General features: G+C 36.3%; 2 protein-coding genes across 2 annotated transcripts; one reads left to right on the plus strand and one right to left on the minus strand.

Moving 5' to 3' along the window:
* Positions 1-1076: 1076 nt before the first annotated feature.
* On the minus strand, positions 1077-12230 carry chchd7 (coiled-coil-helix-coiled-coil-helix domain containing 7). Its single transcript, XM_056462201.1, has 4 exons — positions 12168-12230; positions 10163-10249; positions 9839-9937; positions 1077-1424 (listed from the first exon to the last, which is right to left on the minus strand). The coding sequence occupies exons 2-4, from the start codon at positions 10223-10225 to the stop codon at positions 1320-1322; spliced, it is 267 nt and encodes an 88-aa protein (XP_056318176.1). The 5' UTR covers positions 10226-10249; positions 12168-12230; the 3' UTR covers positions 1077-1319.
* A 289-nt stretch (positions 12231-12519) lies between these two features.
* Positions 12520-25812, plus strand: plag1 (pleiomorphic adenoma gene 1). Its single transcript, XM_056462202.1, has 3 exons — positions 12520-12688; positions 19535-19870; positions 22068-25812. Exons 2-3 carry the CDS (start codon positions 19638-19640, stop codon positions 23014-23016), a joined length of 1182 nt encoding a protein of 393 aa, XP_056318177.1. The 5' UTR covers positions 12520-12688; positions 19535-19637; the 3' UTR covers positions 23017-25812.
* The last annotated feature ends 958 nt before the right edge of the window (positions 25813-26770 follow it).

Consider the following 26770-nt stretch of genomic DNA (forward strand, 5'->3'; position numbering starts at 1 on the left):
TAGTTTTGTAAAGTCAGGTTGTGTTATACACAAAGTGCAATTCACTTTTGATTGAGTGAACCATTGCTTCAAATTGGCTCATGGCTTAAAAGTATGTTTACTCTTGTTTTTCCAGATAACTCTGGCTGCTAATTTAGTTTTTACATAAACAAGACAGTGTTTGGTGTTTTATCTTCAGTTCTGTTGTCAATAACACTGTCTCAATGATTTTACACAATGTTTAGTTGTTTACTCTTCATGTTAAAAATGCAAGAGTCTAATTCATATGCAAATGACCAACAAATTAGTCATTAGGCAGAATGACATGAGTAGGAGTATACAATCCCCAAATGTCAGTAAATCCATTGAGGAGACACTAAAGGACTTCCATTGTCTTTTTGGAAGAGTAATTATTAAATGCATTTAAATTATAATTCAAATCCCCCTGTGATGTATAATCGGACTGACCCATGGTTTTGTACATGGAACATTGAAGTTTTCTAAACACAGGCCAAGGCTATTAAATGTCAGTTCAGTATTTGTAGTGGAAACAGTGCACCCTCATGTGGACATACCGGTGTCATAGCCAGTTGTAAAGAAAGCCTACAATACCCACAATTCACTGACATTAAGTCTAATTACAACCAACAAGCTACTTTACTCTTACACAACAATTAGTGTTCATTTCTGCCAGTGACTTTTTCGATTATTTAGGGCATTACAACATTTAGAGATAACATGAAGAATACACATTTTAATTATGTTTTTTGGGAAATTGGTCTCAGTGAAGTTTAATTAAAATATTAATTAAATCAATTATACTAAACTATCTGTTTAACCTCTGGATGGACCTCCAAGACATTCCATACACATCCACTATTACTGATACTGTTTATAACTAGATTTTTTTCCCATTTCTGTTGTGATTTCTTGCTATTATGAAATATTTTGTATTAAATATTTTATATAAACATAAATTTTTCAGTTGAATGAATTACACATGGGCCATATAATTATATAATAATCATGCAACATAATTTTCTGTTAAGCTGCTTTGAAACAATGTGTATTGTGAACAGATTTGACACGACTCTCACTCATATTCAAAATATATTCATTTTTGAATGACTGAATACACATAAAACTAGACTGTAATAGGCAGCCGTTGACAGTTTCATAAATACACAGCATTAGTTGTTGTTACACATCATAACTGTTGAAAATACAATTAGATATTAAATAATTGTCCACAGAAATGAACATACTTTTAATAAATCCAGAAGGTTGAACTGGTAATTCAAGAAATGTCTGTTTTCTTTTTGAGTCCATTTGAGCACATGTCAGTAGGGTTTTCCGCCGAGGGCTGTGAGGATCTGTTGTCGCTCTTCAGCGTTCGGCATTTCCGGCTTCACTCCGCTACGTTTGCGCTGCAGCATCACATCATGCTGAAACCGTCAAATATAAAGAAAAGAAGATGTGACGTCATATTTTTATAACACAAAAAAGTATCATTATAGAGCAGCTTTACAGAAAAAACAAAGCTTAAATATCTTTGAGCCTCTACTGAACAAGCCATGGCGACTGTGATAGAAGGGAAAGAAGACAAGATGTTTAGGCATTGGGACAACCCCTAAACTAATCTGGAAAAAAGTGTTCCAATCACTTCCATGGCCACAGGAGTATAAAATCAATGCCCCGACTGCTTTCCCAACAGTTGTGAAAGAATGGGTCACTCTCAGTTAATTCAACAGTGGTACATCACCTTACATCACCAAGTGCAATGCAAAGCGCTGTATGTAGTGGTGTAAAGCACACCGCCACTGGGTTCACTATAACTGGCAATAGATGAGTCTTGGTTTGGTGGTTGCCAGGAGAATAGTACTTGCCTGATTGGACTCTACAGTGTAATATTGGGTGAAGAGGATTATGGTGTGGGGTTGTTTTTTCAGAGGTAGGTCCAGTGAAAGGAATTTAAGGTTCAGCAAGAGATTTTTGAGAAATTATTGCTTCCAAGTTTTTGAGTTTGGGGATGGCTTCCAACTCTTCCAACATAACTGCGAATCACTTATAGATATACATGAGCAAGTTTGGTGTGGAGTAACTTGACTAGCCTACACAAAGTCCTGACCTCAACCCAATAGAACACTTTATTATGAAACATCAGTGCCTGACCTTACAATTGTGCTTCTAAAAGAATTGTCAATCAAAAATACACAAAAATAAACAAAAATTGTGGAAAGAGTTATAGTGCCAAAGAGTCCACCAACTCTGCATTAAACTGGATTAGGTTTGGGATATCATTAAGGTTCATGTGCATCAGTGCATGTAAAAGCAGATGTCTCAAAACTTTTAGCAAAATAGTGCATCTCTTGAACAAGAATGCATAAATAGAAATGAAACCAAAACAGAATTCAACGATTTTGTGTTTGCATTTTTAACCGAAAGTAGTGCCTACTCTACAATATGCGATACTGCTTAAAGACATTATGAATTAAAATGTGGACAAAGTTTTATAAGTTCATAGAGCAAGTGCAAAACCAATTTATTCTGTTATAGAGCCCATAGATCAAGAAATAAAAGTTACTCACACCACATATTATGAAACATGAAACTATGAAACATGGTGGTAAGGAAACCTTAAATCAGCAGAACAATAACACATAATGGGCAATCAGTATAATTTAGTTTAGTGTTACTTAATTTTCTTATTCTTTATAATTCAATTTTTTCTTTACGAGTAGTTCATCCCAAAAACAACAGACTATCAATTGTGAATCTAACTTCTTAACATTAACAATCAACATCTTTGTTTCAATTAGAAGGCCTTTGATAACATATCTGAGGAAACATCACTGCCATACAGAGTGTGATCAAAGCCTGTGTTGCGCCTTTGTATTTGAAACATTCATTCATTCATTTTCCACCGGCGTAGTCCCTTTATTTTATCAGGGGTCACCACAGCAGAATGAACCGCCAACTTTCATTCATTCATTTTTTTTTTCGGCTTAGTCCCTTTATTAATATGGGGTTGCCACAGCGGAATAAACCTCCAACTTATTCAGCATATGTTTTTACGCAGCAGATGCCTTTCCAGCCGCAACCCAGCACTTGGAAACACCTATACACACTCAATCACTATGGCCAATTTAGTTTATTCAATTCACCTGTACTGCATGTCTTTGGACTGGGGGGAAAGCGGAGCACCCGGAGGAAACCCACACCAACATGGGGAGAACATGCAAACTCTACACAGAAATGACAACTGCTGGGACTCAAACCAGCGGCCTTCTTGCTGTGAGGCGACAGTGCAACTCACTGCGCCACCACGCCACCCATATTTGAAAAAATATTACTTTATTAATCTGTATAAGTATTCGAAAATTAGTTTTAAAGCAAATACAAATACTTAAACACAAAATGAGATAATGGGCAGAGTGACATTGTCATTCAACATTTAATTCATCTACAAGTTTTTAATTGATGCTTCATTCTGCCATTTGTAATTCATATGGATATGAAACCAAATCAAGGTAAGTGATTAGACATTTATTTTTGCATAACCTATGCAGTTTAATTCACAACATTATCATTCTGAAAACACCTTATAATGTTTAAATAATCAAAACAATCCTGAGCTAGATCAAGCTTTAATTTGTACAAAAGTAAACTATGGAACGACTTATTATAATAAATAATTGCATTTACTATAAAATATAAGTCACTAGACAGGGAGCTACTTTATAAATCAAATTCTGAGTGGAAACTACTGTAACACTTATGTTTAATCATACAAAACTGCTTGTAATTTATTGTATAAAGTGAAATATGATTTTCACACTGGAGTTCTAAAAAAAGAGCTGGAGCAAACAACATCCACATTAGATGATTTCTTAACTGCTGCCATTTTTTTGTATTTTAACTTTGATACAAAGTAGGCAGGTAGTAACACTTTCATTTGATACAAGTCTAATGCAACTTAGTTAAAGGATAAAAAAAACTTTGTCTATAGATAACATTTTGATGGTCACATTTACATTTACATTTACATTTAGTCATTTAGCAGACGCTTTTATCCAAAGCGACTTACAAATGAGGACAAGGAAGCAATTTACACAACTATAAGAGCAGCAGTGAACAAGCGCTATAGACAAGTTTCAGGCGTGTAAAAGTCTAAGAAGCAAAACATTAGTATAATTTTTTTTTTTTTTTTTTTTTTTTTTAGAGAGAGAGAGAGAGAGAGAGAGAGAGAGAGAAAGAGGGCTCAGTTAGTGGTATAGCCAGAGAGGCAATTGCAGATTAGGAGGAAAAGTGGAGGCTAAACAGTTGCGTTTTTAGTCGTTTCTTGAAGACAGCAAGTGACTCGGCTGTTCTGATGTAGTTGGGGAGTTCATTCCACCAACTGGGCAGATTGAATGTGAGAGTTCGGGAAAGTGATTTCTTCCCTCTTTGGGATGGAACAACGAGGCGACGTTCATTCACAGAACGCAAGTTTCTGGAGGGCACATATATCTGCAGAAGTGAGAGCAGATACGAAGGAGCACAGCTAGAGGTCACTTTGTAAGCAAACATCAGAGCTTTGAATTTGATGCGGGCAGCAACTGGAAGCCAGTGCAAACGGGTGAGTAGCGGAGTGACATGTGCTCTTTTGGGTTCATCAAAGACCACTCGTGCAGCTGCGTTCTGAAGCAGCTGAAGAGGTTTGATAGAACTAGCTGGTAGCCCGGCTAGCAGAGAGTTGCAATAGTCCAGTTTGGAGAGGACAAGAGCTTGAACAATGAGTTGAGCTGTATGTTCAGATAGGAAGGGTCGGACCTTTCTGATGTTGTAGAGTGCGAATCTGCAAGATCGGGCAGTTCTAGAAATGTGGTCAGAGAAGTTCAGTTGGTCATCAATCGTAACTCCAAGGCTTTTTACCATTTTGGATGCGGTGATGGTTGCTCCATCCATCTGGATTGAAAAGTTATGGTGAAGAGTCGGGTTGGCAGAAACTTCAAGCATTTCCGTTTTCATGAGGTTAAGCTGGAGATGATGATCTTTCATCCAGAGTGAAATGTCTGACAGGCAGGCTGAAATGCGAGCTGGAACCGAGGGATCATCAGGGTGGAAAGAGAGGTATAGCTGGGTGTCATCAGCATAGCAGTGGTAGGAAAAACCATGTTTCTGGATGACTGTTCCTAAAGATGCCGTGTAGATAGAGAAGAGAAGTGGTCCAAGCACAGAGCCCTGAGGTACCCCCAGTGTATAGATGCTGTAGGTTGGACACCTCTCCCCTCCACGACACCCTGAATGACCTGTCCGAGAGGTAGGAACTGAACCATTGAATAACAGTGCCTGTGACGCCCAGTGACTCAAGCGTAGATAGCAGGATCTGGTGGTTTACAGTGTCAAAAGCAGCTGATAAATCCAGCAAGATGAGGACAGATGATTTAGAGTCTGCTTTAGCCAGTCTGAGGTCCTCCACAATCGAGAGCAGAGCAGTCTCAGTTGAGTGGCCTTTCCTAAAGCCAGATTGCTTGTTGTCCATGAGGTTGTTTTGAGTAAGAAAGTCTAGGACTTGATTGAACACTACTTTCTCCAAAATCTTGGCCATGAATGGAAGCAGGGATACCGGTCGGTAGTTTTCAAGTAGCGTTTGATCCAGGTTGGGTTTCTTAGCAGAGGGGTTACCCTAGCCTGCTTAAATGAAGTAGGGAATAGACCAGAGTCAAGAGATGTGTTAATTATGTGAGTCAGTGTTGGTATGACTGCAGGAGAAATGGCTTGCAGGAGATGAGAGGGAATGGGATCTAGCGGACAGGTGGTTGCATGGCTTGATAGCACGAGATTGGACACCTCAGACTCAGAGAGCTGGGAGAAAGAGGTGAGTGTGTGTGGTGTTGGTGGTGTATCTTGCGTGTTTGTTGTAGGTGCAGCAAATTGAGCACTGATTTTTGCAGTTTTGGTGCAAAAGAATGTAGCAAAGTCATCAGTAGTGAGTGTGGAGGATGCGGGTGGAGGAGGAGGGTGAAGGAGGGAGGAAAATGTTTTAAAAAGCAAGCGAGAATTGGTGGCACTGTTGACTTTCTGACGGAAGTATGTCTGCTTTGCAGAAGTAACCTCAGTCGAGAAAGAAGACAGAAGAGTTTGGTATGTTATGAGCTGTTCAGGATTTTTTGTTTTTCGCCAGCTTCTCTCAGCAGCCCGAAGTTTTGAGCGATGCTCACGGAGAACATCAGAGAGCCAGGGTGCAGGAGGACTGGCTCGGGTTGGTCTGGATGTCAGAGGGCATAGTCTGTCTAGACATGATGTTAGCGTGGAGCAGAGTGTATCAGTTGCACTGTTCGTATCAAGTGCAGAGAGTTTGGAAGATGGAGGAAGAGAGTTAGAAACAATGGTGGATAGTCTGTTGGGTGAGAGAGAGCGTAGGTTTCTGCGAAAGGCAACTAGAGTAGGAGTGTGTGGCGGCTCAGGAGTAATGTGGATGTTGAGAGAGAGAAGGAAATGATCCGATGTTTGTAGTGGAGTTACTAGTGTTTGGTCAGCGAGGCAATGTCGAGTGTAAATAAGGTCTAGTTGATTACCTGATTTGTGAGTAGCAGAGGTAGGTGCTCTTTTGAGGTCGAAAGATGCAAGCAGAGTCTGGAAGTCAGCAGCTTGAGGTCTTTCTATGTGGATGTTGAAGTCACCTAGCACCAACAAGGGAGTGTCATAATCAGAAAAAGATGAGAGAAGAACATCCAGTTCATCCAAGAAGTGACCTAATGTACCCGGTGGGCGGTAGATGACAACCACATTTATGCGAAAGGGGTGGATAATGGTGACTGCATGGAATTCAAAAGAGCTGATTTTTGGCAGGGACGGTCTCTGAGTGAATTTCCATTCTTTGGAAATCAGTAGTCCAGTCCCACCCCCTCTCCCTGTCTGACGAGGGGTGTGGGAAAGAGAGAAATTAGTAGAAAGAGCTGCATGTGTAGCAGTGTCCTCCGGTCTCAGCCAGGTTTCAGTTAGAGCCATGAGACTAAAGTCATAATGAGTGGCTATGGAGGTAATAAAATCTGCTTTGTTAACAGCAGATTGACAATTCCAGAGGCCCACAGAGAGAGAGAGTTGTGAAATAGAGGATACATGAATTGATCGAAGGTTGTGAGGGTTGCGCCTGCAGCGTACCTCCCATGCTCTGCGAGTATTAGTAACAACAGGAATTAGTAAACACATAATAAAGTGCAAGGAAAACAATAATGAGTGCAGAGAAAAGGAAAAAAAATAAAGTAAGAAGTACTCAAGTGCTTTGTCAGTGTCTTTGCTCGGTGGAGTCGCACAGGTAGAGTCGATGGTCTTTACCCTCGTCGGTCTTCACACGAGGCTGCCGCGACCGCTGCCGCGGTGAGACTAGTCGCTTATATACACCCCCGAGCGCTTTGCTGATTGAGCTCAGGTGGACACGCCTCGAGAGTGAAAACACCCGAAACTGTAGCCGCGGGGGCGCGCGAAAAACCTCCGGCTCGGCACGCAAGCTCTTACAGTAAACAAAAGGAAACAGTGGCTAAAACTTGCTAGTACTAAACACAGATAGCTGAAAAACAATTTTAAATGTCCAACAACCAATACACAACCAGCTGAAACAAGTCTAACTGTTCTCTAACCAAACACTAAACACAGATAGCTGAAAATAATTTTAAATGTCCAAATGTCACAGTACATTACCATATTATACATAGCCAAAAACAAGAAGCCACAGCTCTGTAATTTGTGCAATTTAATGTGACTTCATTTTCAAAACAGCCCAAGTGTGTGGGAAAACCACATTACTGATTGCACCCAGGACATACTGATTTACAGTCTTGCACTACAGAGCCACACTTGTCACACTGCTTTATTCCAAGCCCTTAGTATGCAGGTGTTCAAAACATTCAGACAACAAAATTATTTTTTTGCTGACTTTGTTGATTATGAAGACTTATACTACTGAATGAAGCTGTTGAATGCTAGTTATATTCAGATAAACACACAGCTAAGGTGGTTCAAGGCAGGTCTAGACTGGATTAGAGTTCTGTATCACTAAACTGAATGATGAGAAATTTTATCAAATCAAAACAAAGGAAAACAGAAGACTTTGGATGAGATGTGTAAGAAACTAGCACTATATACAGGACTATAAGACTGCATTTTTCATCATGTTGTGATGTACATTTTTTTCTAATAGTTCAATGGCCCATCATCCACTCCTTACTACTCATTTAGGAATTTTAAGAGAAGAATTTTGATTGACAATGGAGCTGTTCAACTTAAAATAATGATTTGAGTTTGGAAGGTTTGGACATGATTTTTCATTTTGGACTGAAATGACCAGGGCTGCATGATATTGGAAAAAACTGACATCGCAAAACTGACAAACAAACATTTTCTGCGATATACAGTTGAAGTCAGTATTATTAGCCCCCCTGAATTTTTAGCCCGTTTATTTTTTCCTCAATTTCTGTTTAATCGAGAGAAGATTTTTTTTTTAGCACATTTCTAAACATAATAGTTTTAAAAACTCGTTTCTAATAACTGATTTATTTTATCTTTGCCATGATGACAGTAAATAATATTTAACTAGATATTTTTCAAGATACTTCTATACAGCTTAAAGTGACATTTAAAGACTTAACTAGGTTAATCAGGTTAGGGTAATTAGGCAATTATTGTATAATGATGGTTTGTTTTGTAGACTAATCGAAAAAAATACAGCTTAAAGGGGATAATAATTTTGACCATAAATGGTTTTTAAAAAATGTAAAACTGCTTTTATTCTAGCCGAAATAAAACAAATAAGACTTTCTCCAGAAGAAAAAATATTATCATACATACTGTGAAAATTTCCTTGCTCCGTTATACATCATTTGGGAAATATTTAAAAAAATTAAAAAACAGGCTTATGATTATAATTTCACAAGATTCAGATAAGCTACTCTATTTGGAAAGGATTCATCATTTTACATAGATTTGATTATTTTGCAAGGAAGTGCATCTGCGTAAAATGTACAAAATTAATAAAAAATACATACATATACATATATATGTTTTTGGTAGAGTCTAACAGTGGCTACAGAAATTCAATAATCTAATGTAAAATCTAATGCAATATAACACTGTGTATAGTCTTAATTGTATAAATAATTAAACACAAAATCTTTGTTAATGTGGCAAGCTTTATAATTTCTTGTGTCCAAATGGTTTAAATAAGTCACAGACTTTAAAAAAAACACATGAAAATATTCTTTCACACTCCTAGATAAGGGTTTAAATTAAACTCTGTAGTGACTTCACAAATTCTGAGCTGTGGTTCCTGTTTAATAAAAATCCCGATTTGCATTGCAGATCCTGTGATGTGACTATTGCACATTTTTGTAAGTATGCACACTAGGCATGGGATGATGACTGGTTTCAGGGTTTACCGTGATTTGGAAAAGTCAAGGTTTTAAAACAGATAAAATTCTGTACTGTTCCTAAAGTATATGGTAAGGGTTTTTAAATGTGTTGTAAAGAAATCTGTGTTCTTGAAACTAATGAAGACAGCAGAAGTCAATGATTTTATTTGAATTATTTAGCCTGACATGTTTGCTCCAAAATATTATAAATGTTTCCTAAAATAAAATACATTGTGTTCAGTGGGGAAAAAGTTGTTGCTTTTTATCCGGACATTTAAAACAAACCTTATTTTAGAGCTGAAATCACAATACCGTGATACTGTGAAATCGTGATATTTTAATCCAAGGTTTTCATATCGTCAGACTTATACAAGCCCATGCCTAATGCACACTGCAATTTCGATGCTGAAACGATATATTGTGCAGGCAACTGGAATTTGTTGTGGGTTCTAGTTTCCCAGAATACTTACCCAGTACTTCCTGCAGCTTTTATACTTCATGAAGTAAGCGGAACACATGTTTTTATCATAGTTGTATGCATCCAAACATCTTTGAGAATTATCACTCTCCTACGACAATGCACACACAGAGGACAGAAAATTTAGATCAAACGTCTCATTTTAAATGCAGCACATTTTATGAAACTGTGTACAACTTTAACACTGTGCAGCAATAAATTCAATTTGGACAGTGTCACAACTAAAATGCATTAACATAAAAAACATTCATATACAGTTTTTATGTTAAAAATAACATGTTATAACATTAACTACACAGAAGACTGACTGACTGACCTCAATGCATGGGTTGCTATCCGCATTCCGAACTTTCTGTGCACTTGATTTGTTAGCCATCATCCACCGACTGCATCTGTGTCACAGCTGGAATGGCAGAGAGCTCCAGTTACACAAGGAACTGAGGGTGGGCATTTTTGACTGTTTTCGTTTCAAGGACTTGATAGATCAGTAAAACAAATACTACTGGGTGTGCAGCACACAACAGAAATGGCCTTCCAGAAAATCACTTGACTGTGTCATCTCTGTGTGTCATGGCAAAACATCTGAAATGACAGCAGTTTCTAAATAGCTCAGCTGAATCTATTAGTAATTAGTAATGAATCTATTAGTAACATATTGAGAAACTAAGATTATATTCAGTAATATCATATTCTGACAAGACTGACGCCTACATATAATGCATTTAATGAAGTTAGATGTGACTATATATATATATATATATATATATATATATATATATATATATATATATATATACATATATATAGATATATATTTATATACATATATATAGATATGGGCTTAGATTTGCTTTTGATATTGGTGGGGACCAAATTTGACACCAATTTTAGAATTTAAATGTAACTTTGCTCATTTAGTTTTCGCCTTAGTCCCTTTATTAATCAGGGGTTGGCACAGCGGAATGAACCGCCAACTTATCCAGCATATGTTTTACGCAGCGAATGCCCTTCCAGCTAAATGTAACTTCATATTTAAAATGTAAAATTAAAGGAATGTCTGACAAAAATATAGTTTAATAAAGACTTCCGTTTACTGAGAGCTTATTTGTGCATAATCACTTACCACCGCATCTGAACACATTTTTGCAAGGATAATGTTGCCATTCAAGCATTTTAAGCTAAAAGATGACTTTACGTGTCCATGTTCTTTTCCTTCTCTGAGCATGCAAACAAAACAGCACATGTTCTTTTTCGCACTTAAAAAAACTTTAATAAATACATTAATGAATTAAATACAATTAGTAATAAAATAACATAAAATCAAGCATGTCTTATGGTACAAAAGTAAATTTACATGGTTTTACTTTGACAAAGAATGAATGCAGACTTCTGGAAAGGGGAGGCATGTAACAATAACCATTTTATCTTGAGTGTTGTTTTTTTCATTATCGTCGTGGAGGCCAAAATAAAAAAAAATAAATAAAATAAAAAAAAAATAATATATATATATATATATATATATATATATATATATATATATATATATATATGTATATATATATATATTGCACATCCATGGTTACTATTATGATGGACTTTTAGTGAACAAATGACGGACACTTTTTTTTTTAATGTGGCTGCTTATTTTCATGTTTCACCTCAGTCTTGCACAGTAAACCTGATTGGAAAAAAAATTCCACAATGCATTATTTTATTTAGGAGGCGATTAAATTATAGGTGGGGACATTTCAATAATCTGTGGCGGACGTTCCCCTATGTCTATGCTAATTATACACCTTAAGGTATATATTTATCTTTAAAAAACAATTGTATTAGAACATGCCTACTATGAAGGTCTAATATGCAATGGATGGAAGGTTACGTGTGTACAATTTATAGTAAGTATTATATATTTAACAATGCAAATATTGACCATTTATTATTGATGTATATGACATTATATGCAGCAACATAGTCATCGAATTCAAATCTCTACGACCTTTACCTAACGTTAATCTAAGTGATAACTTCGCAGTTGCTAGACTAGTTGCAAATCAAACGGCCAAATTGTTCGTATATTAAATGACTTTACATCAAAACACAAGTTCCAGTGGGCACAGAAACACACCACACTGACCTCACCTCAGTCATTCAAACTCGTTACTGGGCAGAAGACCGGTGGTTTTAGCTAAGCTTAGTGTAATTTATCATTTCTTCGAGCGCCCTCAACGAAATACAACATAATAGAACACGTTTAATAACAAAATACAAACAGGGTGAGCTTGCCACTGGACAGTACTTTTCATGCTGCGAGTACTTACCTTTTGCGAGTCGCACAGCAATGTCACAACACAACGTAACCTAACCTTTTGCTGATGAATGACATGCGCCGATGGCCAATCCGACTGCAAGTCGGAAAGCGTCACCGGTAACGGTAGCATGAATTGTCACTTCCTTCAGCCAATGGAATAAGGATTGTAACAATTTGGCCCTCCTATTAACTAAACAGATATTAATCGATGTCGTGCCGATTGACAGAATCTCCGACGAGTCTTAAATTTGAGATTTTCCGAAAGAGTAAGTCAGTGGCAGTAAAATCTGAAAATGACAGTTTATTACACAAATCGCAAGAGCGAGGAAGGAGGGCTCCGTAGTGGGCGTGGTTAACTCGTAGTTTGGTTGCATCGCAGCGCATACACAATGGCTGCTGGAAAGAGGGGAAAGCAAACAATTTTTAGGCCCGCCGCGTCCAGCAAAAAATATGAGAAAAAAATTATTAAAAATCCGGGAAATAGTTGAAAGTCAAGAAAAATACCGTAGAAAGGATGTTAACGCTCCCGCGGTAAGTTTTACCCATTTTGCGAAAATTGTTACGCTGTTCTTTAATTAAAATATCGGGGTTATTCAAATTATGAGAGAGGGGTAAGCTAGAGAAAAAAAGTTTGAGTTAATCAGCGCCAGTTTGCAACTTGGGAGAAAAGCGACGAAATATTGAACTCTATAGAAAATGTAACTTAATTCTGTTATTTGTTTCTGTCAAGTCACGTTGCGCGCAGACGAATGTCAATAAACAGAGAAACGCGTGTAATTGTAGAAAAGTTGAAAAAAGTTTTTTTAGAAAATATTTCAAGATTATTCTTTCAAAAAATAAGCAGTTCAGTCGTAGCCGCAGCGAACACACTTGCATTTAAATAATACAGAATACACGCTGCATATATGGTGCGAAAGTTTTGACACAAACATGCACGCAAACACGGAGTTTGTGATAGAAGCACCCTTCTTGGCCGTAATCACAGTTAAACGCACAATTAAATACATTAGCTGTTAAACTTTATTCGACTTTCACATAATTTACTAGCCTTTTCGGATTCACGGTCAGTATACGGCATTAGGGGTGTCAGTGAGTCACACTAAGCTGCACTGTGGGTCATTATAGGAAGAGAAAGCTGCTTGTCAATATCACAAACAACCAAAATGGTGGGAGAAGTGAAGGGGGACTAATTAGGACATGCTGAGCTGAGCTCTTGAATGTTTATCTGTCCAGATTCGACTAAGAGAAAAAATAAATCCTCAGGATGAGTGATTGATGAAGTTCCACTGGAATTAAACCCCCCAAAACAGAATTATGCTTGTGATAGTTTGATTTAACTAGTGACATTGAGAAGTCCTTACTAATATGAGAATTGTTGGGTGCTGTATGGCCCGGGTGTGGTGTGTTTTTGCAGAATGTCTGTAGATTTATTGTATAGCTTGCGATCAAATAGCTGTCATATGTAACTTGTGCATGTGATGGCGCTGGTGTGGGAACACATGCAGGAGCATCGGCGGCATTGTGGGAACTGTTGAAATAAAAGTATACATTGTTTATGAGCAACTGGTTTAAATGTTTACGTGATGTGTGCGTGTGGCCACGAGCGCGCGCAACAAGAGAGATGGTGCATATGTGCATACACGGCATATGAATAGCCTACATAGCAAAAAGTGGAAAACCTGCGGCAATAATAATACTATAACAAGTCGATACTACAGCGATATTACATTTAAATAAACTTTAATATTATGTTACCCTTTTTCTTGTGGATGCGGTGGAAGGGTAGATATAGTTTCTCTTTAAGGGGGTTTGAGGACCCCCATCCTTTTCTCCTCTGTGTGCTTTTTGAGTTGAGCGGGGTCATCGGGTTTACTGCGCAGTTACAGCTATTCTGTTCCTAGTTTAAACGTGAGTGGGAAATGTCCAGTCTAAAACTACTCAAAACGCGGAACATTCTGTTGTATCTTTCTGTTTTTAGGGGTACGAACTGTATCGATTAGTTTCGCTGAATTTTTTTTTTTTGCCTTTTATCATGCACTATAAAGTGCATATCGAGAACCTCATGAAGTTTGTTCGAGTATAGTCAGAGAGGTACAGTGATTGTTCGTCTATTAAAGTATAATACAATTGTTATAAAAGTAATCCTTTAGTAAAATACAATTTGATGCGGGAAGAACTGAAATATATTTGTTTTTTCATCAAAGTAGATTTTTTATTTTTGTAATAGTAACTACTATAGATGTTTTATTTGTATTTCATATTGACAGAACACTCTCAGAAATACGAAAGAAGGTACAAACTTTTGTCACTGGGGCAGTACCTCTTTGTGGGACAGAATTGTACCTTAAGACAAAGAAACAAGTTTCCATTGCAGTTTGTACCTTTAAGAACATGATTTGTACCATGGGAAACCAAAATGTACCTTTGGTTTTTAAAACCTGCAGATCCAATATTATACATTCATCAAAGGTACAAATCTGATCCATGAAGGTACCACTACACTGACAAGACACGTTGTACCTTAATGGCGTCAAATGTGTTCTATTGTGCATGTGTAACTATTTAAAGTCATTTTACTATATCCAAAATGCTTCAATTTATTTTCAGTAAAAAAGTTTATTTTTGTGTAAATGCACCTTTTCAATTTACAATAAAGAATAAAAAAAATCATTTAACATAAACATCATTAACATAATTTTTTGCTAAACATTTCACAACACTTCATTCACATTCTCCCATGTACAATATAAAACGTTTTTCTCACATTTTCCCACAAAACCTTTGAAATCACTTAAAAGTTAATTTAATTTCCTTTATTTTTAAAATAGAAATAGATTTATGCAAAAATATTGTAAAGAGATATGCACAATGTTTGATTAGCTTTACAATACTTAAATGTCTGGAACACTTTGCATATGCATATGCCAGCTCACATGCGTAGTTGAAAGCAAATTGATAGTGGATATCAATAATAAAACTGTATTTATTAGAAAATGCTTACCAAATGTTTATTAAAAATGCCTTAAATGTTTAATTTACAATACCTATAGTTTTGTTGTATCAGTTGTTTTGTATTATAGAACTCAGTAATTAATGTTTATGAGTTTCTTTTAACATATGCTTTTAAATGATGATTTATGTTTTATGGAAATTATTCATAAAATTACTTTGCCTTTACAGTCATATTTATTTTCATAGATATTGTAATAAAGGAGTTGTCTAACACTTATGTACCTTTTTTATGAGAACAATTGTGTACCTCCATTTCAATTGTACAATAAAAGGCACAGAACAGTATCATAAGAGGTCTTTTCTGTACCATATAAGGTACAACTTTTTACAAAAGTACAAAACTGTTCCTCAAGGAACATTTTTTTTTGTACCACCGTGAACCTTTTTTTCTGTGAGTGCAAGGTTTACAAATGTCTGTGACAAACTCACAATTGTTTAAGGTAATAAAGTTTTTAGATGCTGTTTTACATGATCAGAATATGTGTAACTGTTGGAACTTCGTAGACATTCGTATTATTTTGTTGTTCTTGTTGTTTTTGTTGTGATTAGTAGAATATGTTTTAGTTTTTCTTTTTTTAAAGAAAATTAATTTTTAAAATTTTATTATAAAATATATAGTTTTTTGTTTTTTGGACATTTAGTTTTAGTTTGTCTGTACACAACTTTAGATGTTTATGTCTACATGCATTTTGTGGTTATGCTATTTAATTGGTAAAGGTTTTGGTGAAAAAAAAATATTATCTATAATATTAAAAGGGAAATAATTCATTTTAAGTTTGAAGATGGTATACAAGAATGCATTCAATTGGTTTAATCTTCTTCTGTTTTATTTAAAAAGAAAAATTTTTAATATTTGCAGAATTCTCCATAAATAAAGTTTACAGTTTTGGTTTCCTAAAGATTCTTTCAATGACCAGGTCTTAAAAGAACAGTTTTGTAATAAATATTAAAGAATGTAACTAATACAATCTAAAAAATAAATGAATAAATAAATCAACTTTCTCCATTAAAGAAAGAACAAAAATTACTTTACAAAACTATTAAAAAAGAATCTTTATATTGTTGGATTATAGACTTTAATTCATATGATAGAAAGTGTTAGAGATCACTGTGATAAAAAAATATTTAAAGTAACAGTTCATTGTATTTAATGATAATCTATAGCTTTAAATTATCACATTTTGATGTCCTTGAATTTACACAAAGTCCCTTAAAGGTTGCAGATTCTGATGAAATAATATAACAAAAACACACAGGAAACAAAATAAGATTGTATACCATTGAAAAAACTGAGGAGGTAGCCAGCCAAACATTTGTGAGTTTTGTTTTTGTTTTGTGAGAGAGAGAAATGAAGGAAAACTAAACAAAATGCAGAGCAGTATAGAAGAGACGGTGGCGGGATGACTAAGCAATACATAATCAGATACATGTTTTATGTGGTATGTATAGTCTACATTCATTGCATTATCACACTTGTATATTTGGATTACTTACATGGATGCCACCATAGCAGTAAATGAAAGTGTTTAATCACTTAATCAATGTCTCCAATGATACAACCCAGGATTGATAAAAGACAGATATATGTATATCACCAAATATTATACATATAATCCATATTAGATGCAAGTTAAGTCTCTACTCTTAACTTTTCAAATAACTTTTGTGATAATAAATCGAAAAATGGGTAATATGATGCTTGATACTCATACAATTTAAATGGAACAACTTAACTTACTTCTAACCTGTACTTATACAAATGTATAAATTAGTAAGTAATAATATGTACAGTTGAGGTCAGAATGATTAGCCCCCCTTTGAAGTTTTTTTTTCTTTTTAAAATATTTTCCAAATGATGATTAACAGAGAATGAAATTTTCACAGTATGTCTGATAATATTTTTTCTTCTGGAGAAAGTCTTATTTGTTTTATTTCGGCGAGAATAAAAGCAGTTTTTAATTTTTTAGGAACCATTTAAAGTCAAAATTATTAGCCTCTTTTAGCTATATGTATATTTTCGATAATCTACAGAACAAACCATTCTTATACAATAACTTGCCCAATTACCCTAACCTGCCTAGTTAACCTAATTAACCTTAGTTAAGCGTTTAATGTAAGCTGTAAAGAAGTGTCCTGAAAAGTATCTAGTCAAATATTATTTACTGTCATCATGGCAAAGATAAAATAAATCAGTTATTAGAAATTAGTTATTAAAACTTTTATGTTTAGAAATGTGTCGAAAAAAATCTTCTCTTCGTTAAACAGAAACTGAGGAAAAAAATAAACTGGTGGGCTAATAATTTTGACTTCAACTGTAGGTTAATTTATTAAAACCTTATTGCCGTGGAATGGATAAAACATAGGAAATGAAATATGTACCTTATTAAATAAAATGCTCAAAAATATAATGGATAATGGAATAACATTTAGAGCAGGGGTGGGCAAACTCATTCCTGGAGGGTCGATGTCCTGCACAGTTTAGCTCCAACTCTAATCAAACACACCTGCTGTTAGATTTCTAGTGAACTTGAAGACACTAATTAGCTTGTTCAGGTGTGTTTGATTAGAGTTTTGGAGCTAAACTGTGCAGGACACCGGCCCTCCAGGACCGAGTTTGCCCACCCCTGATTTAGAGCGTACTCACATTAGCACGATTGTCCCCCATCCCCTCTGAACCGCGCTTGAGCACAGGGCCGCCCAACTGAACCGCACTTGAGCCCAATTCAGAGCACTCACACTTCTCAAACGAAGCGGGAAACGGGCCTGCGCATGGTTCAGATAGCATAGCGTGAGTTTGTTCTTTATATGCCTGACAAGACTTTTGTTACACTGAATGAGTTTTTGTGTCTTCTAAAAATCTTATTGAGCAATTCCAGCGTTATGTATGTGACAAATCAAAACAAAACAAATGCACGGAGAAAGTGTATGTTAACATTATATTGAAACATCAGTTTGTCTTTTACAGAACAACCAACCACAGAGTTACGTGGTCAGAAAAATATCAATCTGTAAGCATTTTTTATTATTTAAATGAGGGAAATAAACATCCGTTATGGATGTGACCAAAAAAGTCTGCGAGTTTGCAGTATACAACATACTTTAACTAATTAAACTGCTCAACCCAAAAGAAAAAAAAATGATAATCTAAAGGGTCAAAGTTGGCTCCCTATAGAACAAAAATGATTGATTTTATTTTATTTAAGATTTTTGCATTTATGAGAAAAAAAGTGTCATTATGGATGTGACATCTATCCGTTATGGATGCGACTGATGTGAAATTGCAACTTGTGTGACTTTGTTAAGTCAAATATAATTGTTGGAAAACATTGACAGATACATTTTTGAGTATTTCTAAACACTGTAAAATACTTGCTTACACAAAAATCTTAATTTTTTTTTAAGGTTGACATTTGCATGGAATTGCTCTATTAAAGTCATTGTTTTCCTTAAAAAAAAAAAAAAAACAGGGATATTGAAATGTGTATAATGTATTATAAAACTTATAAAATTATTTTTGATGCTTAGAACTCCTTTTATTTCTTTGAGGAATAATACTGTTTGAACTAGTTTCATATTAGCTGAGATATTGGCTGTGTATTAGTACTTATAAAGCAAATATTGATGCTTTAGTCTGCATAACTTTCACAACTTAACAAGCCCTATATTAGGAGTATATTGAGTCAGAAGTCATTATTAATGAATATGTGTTCCTTATACTAATACCATATACTAAGCTATAAGCTATGTACTATATACAGTTGAAGTCAGAATTATTAGCCCCCCTGTTTATTTGTTTATTTTTTTCCCTAATTTCTGTTTAACGGAGAGAAGATTTTTTTGACACATTTCTAAACAGAATAGTTTTAATAACTTATTTCTAATAACTGATTTATTTTATCTTTGCCAAGATTACATTATATAATACTTTACTAGATATTTTTCAAGACACTGCTATACAGCTCATAGTGACATTCAAAGGCTTCACTAGGTTAATTAGGTTAACTAGGCAGGTTAGGGTAATTAGGCAAGTTATTGTATAACGATGGTTTGTTCTGTAGACAGTCGAAAAAAATATATCTTAAAGGGGCTAATAATTTTGACCTTAAATTGTCTTGTAAAAAGTTTAAAACTGCTTTAATTCTAGCCGAAATAAAACAAATAAGACTTTCTCTAGAAGAAAAAATATTATCAGACACACTGTGAACATTTCCTTGCTCTGTTAAACATCATTTGGGAACGATTTATATGTTTTTTTTCTTTTTTAGCTTCAGTAAAACTTAAGCTGTATAAGATACATTCATAACTTAGTTTTTTTGATGATGCTCAGAAACAACTCAATCCACAGTTTTCATATCTTTTTCTTAGGGCCTTGTGTCTCTGCTGTGTTGAAGATTTGGGCTTTCTTGCACTCTCTGTGCTGGGACGTATCATTCGTGTCCACCACATGGCTTGCAATCGCTAAGTTGCCATGGCAACAGTATCTCCAAAAGACTGCCCCACTGTGGCAGAACACTGTCGGGTGAGGAAAAGGAGAGAGGAGGGGAAAGTGAGGAAGAACTTCTCCTGTCTTTTGTGCGAGAAGGCCTTTAACAGCTTGGAGAAGTTAAAGGTGCATTCATACTCTCACACAGGGGAAAGGCCGTATCACTGCACACACACTGACTGCACCAAGGCCTTCGTCTCGAAGTATAAACTCCTACGGTAAGTACCACTTATCTCAAAACTAGAATTTCACATAATCTTGCAACTCTACAATTTCTGTTTATTTCAAATGTAATGGTATTTTATGAACTATTCAGCCGATTCGAATGTTATCACTTGATTGAATGGGCGTTATCAGTGGTTATCAGCTGATAGATATGGGCCAATAGAGGCCTTCTGCACCTACTAGTAGGCTCAGAAGGCTGTTATCATCCATTCACATGGCTAATCAGCTATAGATCACATATGGCCGCGGCCGGAAGTTAACGAGAATTATTTACATTATTAAATAAATTTCCCATTAATTGTATTTTATTAACGTCTATCCCAACCACAACACTAAACCCAACTGTCACAATAATGTAAAAACAGATCTGGATCTGGAGTCTTCTCTATTAGTATCTGATTAACCATTTGGATGGATGATAACAGCCTTCTGAGCCTACCAGTACTGGCCCATATCTATCAGCTGATAACCAATCGAGTGATAACATTTGAAGCGGATGAACTATTACTGTATTTTGATAGTCACTTTAGACAATGGGCACTCAACATTTCTGTGGATGACACAATGGTCATAATATGACATTACATTTTGTAGCCTCTTTTTAAAAACACAGTTCAACGTGTAATAAAAATATGTAATTAGACCCTAATTGTAACCTACCCCTAGTTTCAGAGGGAAATAGTTGATGTTCAACTGCAGTCATTATTACCCAAACAATTTTTCACTGGTGACATCTTCAGAAATTTTACACTATTACATTTTAAGCAAAGCAGCAACATCTCACTGTCCCTCATGAAGCAAATATGGAAGTAACTGAAACTGCAATTCATCAAAATTCCGCTAGTCCTGGCTCAATATAGAGCAAATTTCTTTCGACCCCACTATTAAAATGGCCAACTTTACAGCAGAAAAAAAGATGTTTACAGCCTGGTACAAAGAACGATTTTGGTTCATATTGCTAATATTACCCTTCCTTATAACTGTGAGGTGGGTGAATTTTTTTTAATAACTCATCCATTTAATTTATATTAGGTTATATTATGTCTGCATGATTAAGGGCCACTTGAGTGACATCTAGGTCTCGCTGGTCGCCATCACTTCACCTCAGCTGATTAGCCGCTGAGCTTGGCATATTCATCATATTTTTGTTTTGTTTTATGTGGCTTTACGCAGTCAGTTGCCTTTTGGAATTATTTCTTACAATTATCAGGTGATATGGCATGCTGTGTGCACTTAATTGTGCTCACAAACCATTCACGTGGCCTCCATTTCCCAGGTGAGTGAAATTATATACGTATATACCATCTCTATAAATGTATTTGTTTTATTTGAGATAATTTATCATTAATATTATTCTTTGGACCTGTAATGCACTCCAGAATCTGACAGATTGGTGAGCTGTAGGCTCTAGAACAGTCATCTGAAGCGTTGTCATACAGTGTTATGCCTGAATTTCTTAAATAGCCTTGCATTTACTAACGTGGACTATATCTGAAATATTTGGATATAATTTGCGTTTTCCTCCTGTAGAAAAACATCATAAGACCAATGTTTAGAGGCTCAATGTACTACAACAGTGTTTTTAAAAGTCTAAACACTTTATTGATATAGTATACAACCAAGCACATGTGGTCAGAACAGGCAATAAAGTATTACTCAAAGTAAAACCTGTCTAAGCAAAATGCCAGCAGGCGTCTGTAGCTCTGCTCATGCTCCGCTTCTTTGCCCTTGTTTGGTATCCCCCGGTCAGTGCGATGATGCACAAACAAAATGGCGATGGTTGACCACGCCTACTGGTAGCTTCTTTTGGGTTCTTCAGAAACCTATGGGTGATGTCACGGATACTACATCCATATCTTTTACAGTCTATGGTTTTAAGTCCAGGACACACTAAGCTGATGTTACAATTACAGTATATGGCAGTTACATATGAAATTCTGTACATTAAAAAATCACATTTGTGGGACAGTACTCCTAGGGGCACAGAAATAACAATTTCACACGTGGAACCAACTTAAAGGATTAAGTCATAACCTAAAATTTGATGTGGTAACAAATTGAGTTCCTGTAGCATGGCAAAATCACATTAAGCAGGACCAGATATTCTCAAGTTTGTTGTAAGACATATGGCCATTAAAGCAATAGTTTCTAGCATGGTCACCATTTGCTAATTTCTGTTTGTTTCCACAGGCACATGGCCACACACTCACCGGAAAAGACACACAAGTGCAGCTACTGCGAGAAGATGTTCCACCGTAAAGATCACCTCAAGAACCACCTCCACACACACGACCCCAATAAGGAGGCTTTTAGCTGCACTGAATGCGACAAGAGTTACAACACCAAACTAGGCTTTCGAAGACACCAAGCTCTTCATGCCGCGCAGCGTGGAGACCTCACCTGCCAAGTGTGTCTGCAGTCATATCCAAGCACTCCCCTGTTGCTGGAGCACCTACGTGGGCATGCCGGGAAAAGCGCTACCGCAACTAAGGAAAAGCGGCATCAGTGTGATCAATGTGAAAGGCGTTTTTATACCCGTAAGGACGTGCGACGCCACTTGGTTGTGCATACTGGACGCAAAGACTTCCTCTGCCAGTACTGCGCCCAACGATTCGGTCGAAAGGATCATCTAACCCGTCATGTTAAGAAAAGCCATGCTCACGAGCTGCTGAGGGTCAAGGCAGAGCCTGTAGATTTGATGGAATCCCAATCCTCACCAACATCTGGGCCACTCACTCTAAGGTATCCACTCGCTCATGCCTCTTACTCACCACCGCCACCTTTGAGGGCAGAGCTTGAAAGTTATCTTCTAGAGCTACAGGCTGAAGATACACCCAAGCTGAGTTCTTCTGCCATGGTGACCGGAGAGACAACATCATCCCTGGATTTTTTGTCTCCACTGTTTAATTTTCTGCCTTACAACCAAGGGGCGGGGTCTAATTTGGGAGTGGCTTACAGCCAGGAGGAGGGGATTCTGACCAGCCCCATTCAAGACAGCCCAGAGCCTCTCAGCCTCCTTCACACGATCACACACTCGCACTCGCTGTCACAAGCCAACACACTCACTCCCAGTTACACACATCCACCATCTCTGAATACAACCACCACACTGCCTCGCTTCCACCAAGCCTTCCAGTAACCCAAATACATTCACACACTTACTTAAATTTTCTGGCACTTTTTAAAGCACTCTTATGTTTATCAACTTAGCCCTTAATACAAAAAGCACAGAGTCCCACAAGGCTCGCCAAGGCAACAATCTGCTCCCTCTTGCAAATGCTGCATTTGATTCATACTTGAAGAGATGACAAATGCATTTCTAGTTTTACTTCCTATCTAGAGGATTTTGAATGACCTCTCCATTAAATAGATGTTTATTAGAGCAGAGCTCAGATTGCAGTGAAGTTTCGCTCTCAAAATGCCGACAGAGAAGGCATAGCATTTAAAGCCCTCTCGTTAACACTTTAAACTTTTAGCAAGTTCCATCAAAACTTAAAGATATTTTTTCTAATGTTGTTTTTTTTTTCTCTTTGTCTGTTGTATGGCTCATGAACTTTTGGGTACTGATATCTACCAGCATTTAGTGACCATGTCACATTTACAGCCAAAGGCAACCAAAACCCTCATAGCTATAGAGAAGAAGGCTCATCTCGTTATGTTTTTTTTTTAATGGCTGTTTGCCTTCATGCTGCTGCTCATTGTAAGAGCCTCAAAGGACACCAGCACAGGAATGCTTCACAGTTCACACCAACAAAAGGGAAAGAAGGACGGAGACTCTCTCTCACACATACACTTATATCCTTTTTCTCTCTTGCTATACTCAACCTCATCCACCAGAATGCTGGCTGTTGCACTGATCGGAGCTGTCAAACAATGAAAACAACAACAACATTCATTTCAATTTTGCTGTCTCGGTTTAAGCTTACAGCTTATACTGCAATCTGTGACAGACGTTTTCATTATATTGACTTTTCAATTTATCTGAATATAAGCTGAGGGTGTAGTTGATTTTGGAATCTAATCTATAGAAGTTTGTGATCTCCATAAAGATTATTCACACTGACAGCGATTTGCAAAGCAACCAGTTGCCCCATTCATTTTCATTGAGAGCTGACGATTGAGGTGCCACAACTGACAAAGACCTCAACCCTTATGCAAATGGCCAGTGACACAATGTGTTGGCTTCCACTGGTAGTCCGCACACATATAAGATCAGACATATGATGATCAGCTGGTGGTCAATCTCCAGCGATGTAATCGCTACCATTGTGAACATATCTTCCTCTATAGTCAACCTCTAGAGACAGATCTGTGTGTGTGTGTGTGTGTGTGTGTGTGTGTGTGTGTGTGTGTGTGTGTGTGCTCAAAGATGATTGACATATTGTTGGCTAAATGTGTGTTATGATGGTTTTTGATTTATTTCCTCAGAAGCTGAAGGTTGTTAAAAGCTTAAACATTCAGAACCGTTTGGGGCATGTGTTTCATAATAGCACTTTCAGAAAATGTCTTTTCGTTTTGTCTTTTTGTGAAAGTAACTGTTATAAATAATTTAGGTGTCGTAATTAGCTTTTAGAAGACTTAAGTATACATACACAATGCTATATGTATGCCATTTTTACAGGTACACTTCATAGAGTGTTTTTGTTTTGTCGCTATTGTGGATTTGCTTTATTGCACAAAATATCAAATTGTCAGTGTCTCTTAAATGAGGCTTCAACCAAAAAGAAGAAGAAAAAAAGGTCAGTTCCAGCAAGATTCTTTTGCAAGAGCTTAATACATTTAAGGTGTATATCTGATAACTTCAGTATTGACAAAATGTGTAGATTTAGATGGCCAAAATGACCCGCTGCCATGAGGTCATCTGAATGAGTGATGTCATTCATTTCTATTGCTGCTGAATCATGGACTTATCCTGTTGATCTATAGGATTACTCGATAAGAGAACTTTAACAATGGGAGCCACAAACTCTCCTGTTCATTGTCATTGGTACAATTACAACACAAGAGTGTGTGTGTGTGTGAGACACTCCTGCAATACATTTGATGGATAATGCTGCTAATGGACAGTGTAACGCCCCTGGTGGTGCAACAGACCTTCTCTATTGTTTTTATTTTTCCTAACATTTCAAATTGTGTTTTATAGGTGTGTGTGTGTGCGTCTGTGAGTGCGTGCGTGCGTGCGTGCGTGCGTGCGTGCGTGCGTGCGTGCGTGCGTGCCTGCGTGCGTCTGTCTGTCTGTCTGTCTGTCTGTCTGTCTGTCTGAGAAAGAGAGCCAGAAAGTAAGTATGTGGTAAGGGGTTACATGAGCCATATTGTTAATGTATTTTAAAATAGTGCATATGACTCAAACCATTTAGAGAATGGGTATCACCACAGCATGAGCAAAACCGTGAAGGTACTGACCTCTGATATGGATGTAAGGAAAAGTAGACAGCATTCCAGCCATAATTATGTATGTCAGTGTGTGTGTGTTTGTTTTATGTCTCTGTAATGTCATTCTGTGATAATGGCCTGCTATTGCTAATCATGTATATTTTACTTTAATGTATTTTACAAACTACTGTTGTACATGTATAGCCTAAGACAGACAGAATACTATATATATCAATGTGTGTGAATGTGTGCGTTAAGCATTGTCTCCATCATGAGAAGCTGCTGCCACAGCTGACAATTAATTTGTCTTGAACTGATAACATCATCCAAAGACAAAGTAATTTATTCACTGACTATAGCTGGGTCAGGTTTGGAAGGAAGGAAGGCAGGCTGTTGGCAGTTGTGCATGTTTCTGATGAGAAAAACAAAACGAAACAAAACGTGTGTTTCTGTGTATGTCCAGACGACCTTTGCTGCTATATGAGGAGAGGAGAGAATTGGTCCAGTGTTAATACTGTCCACAGTACTGAGTGATCAATAAACACAAGAAGGACTCACTTTAGTTTGCATTTGAGTGTTTGAGTATAAGCCGATGAGTCAAAGAGGTAAAGGGATTTGCAAACATGAAAAAAAATAATAATAATTTACTTCAGCTTAAGCAGTAAATTCTATACATTAGAGTGAGCCCTGTTTAAAAGAATGACTATCTTATATTTTCACCATGTTTTACAGGATACACTCTCACACTCAAGTTTGCACTTTGAAAAACAAAGGTTTATATATTGGCATTAATGGTTCTATGAAGAACATTTAACTTCTTTGAAATTCAAAAATTGCACAGAGCTATAGATCATTTATTGTTAGGAATACCTGCTTCTTTTAAAAGCCAAGGACTGAAAAGTTCTTTTTGGAACCAACACTTTTTTAGACAGGATTTTTTAATTTTAAGAGTGTATACCAAACACACTTGTCATCACATATTTAGAACAAGAACTTTTTATGACGTTCTAAAAGACTTTTTTTTTTTTTTTTTTTTTTTTTTACTTTTTTGCAGCTTCTAAAATACTAATTTATTCAAACTGTTAGGGTTTAACCATTTGTCAGCAATTTAAAATATAGTAAAATGTATTGAATCTCTTATTCTGTTATACATTTTTTGTACATTTTATTTTGTACATTAATGCTATTTAAAACATCAATCCTTTAACTACCCCACCAAGCAAAAAAAAAAAAAAATGTTTTGATTGCATTTTTTAACTCCTAATGTCGCTAGTTAACACAATGTATTTTTTTCAACACATCCTATAATTTCTAAAATATCAGCCTCTACCAAATGATTGATATGTTGGTTTATGGTAAAAGTACCAGACTTAATGCATATACTATGAAAAATCTGAAAATATGAAGCCAATTTATTTAAAAAGATATTCAAAATAAAACATTTTTAATACTAAATTACCTTTTTTAAGTATGCCATAAAATATTTCAGATTCTCATTTAACATGATTAACAATTTTTTT

Source organism: Danio aesculapii, chromosome 7 (assembly GCF_903798145.1).
Source record: "Danio aesculapii chromosome 7, fDanAes4.1, whole genome shotgun sequence".
Lineage (NCBI taxonomy): Eukaryota > Metazoa > Chordata > Actinopteri > Cypriniformes > Danionidae > Danio > Danio aesculapii.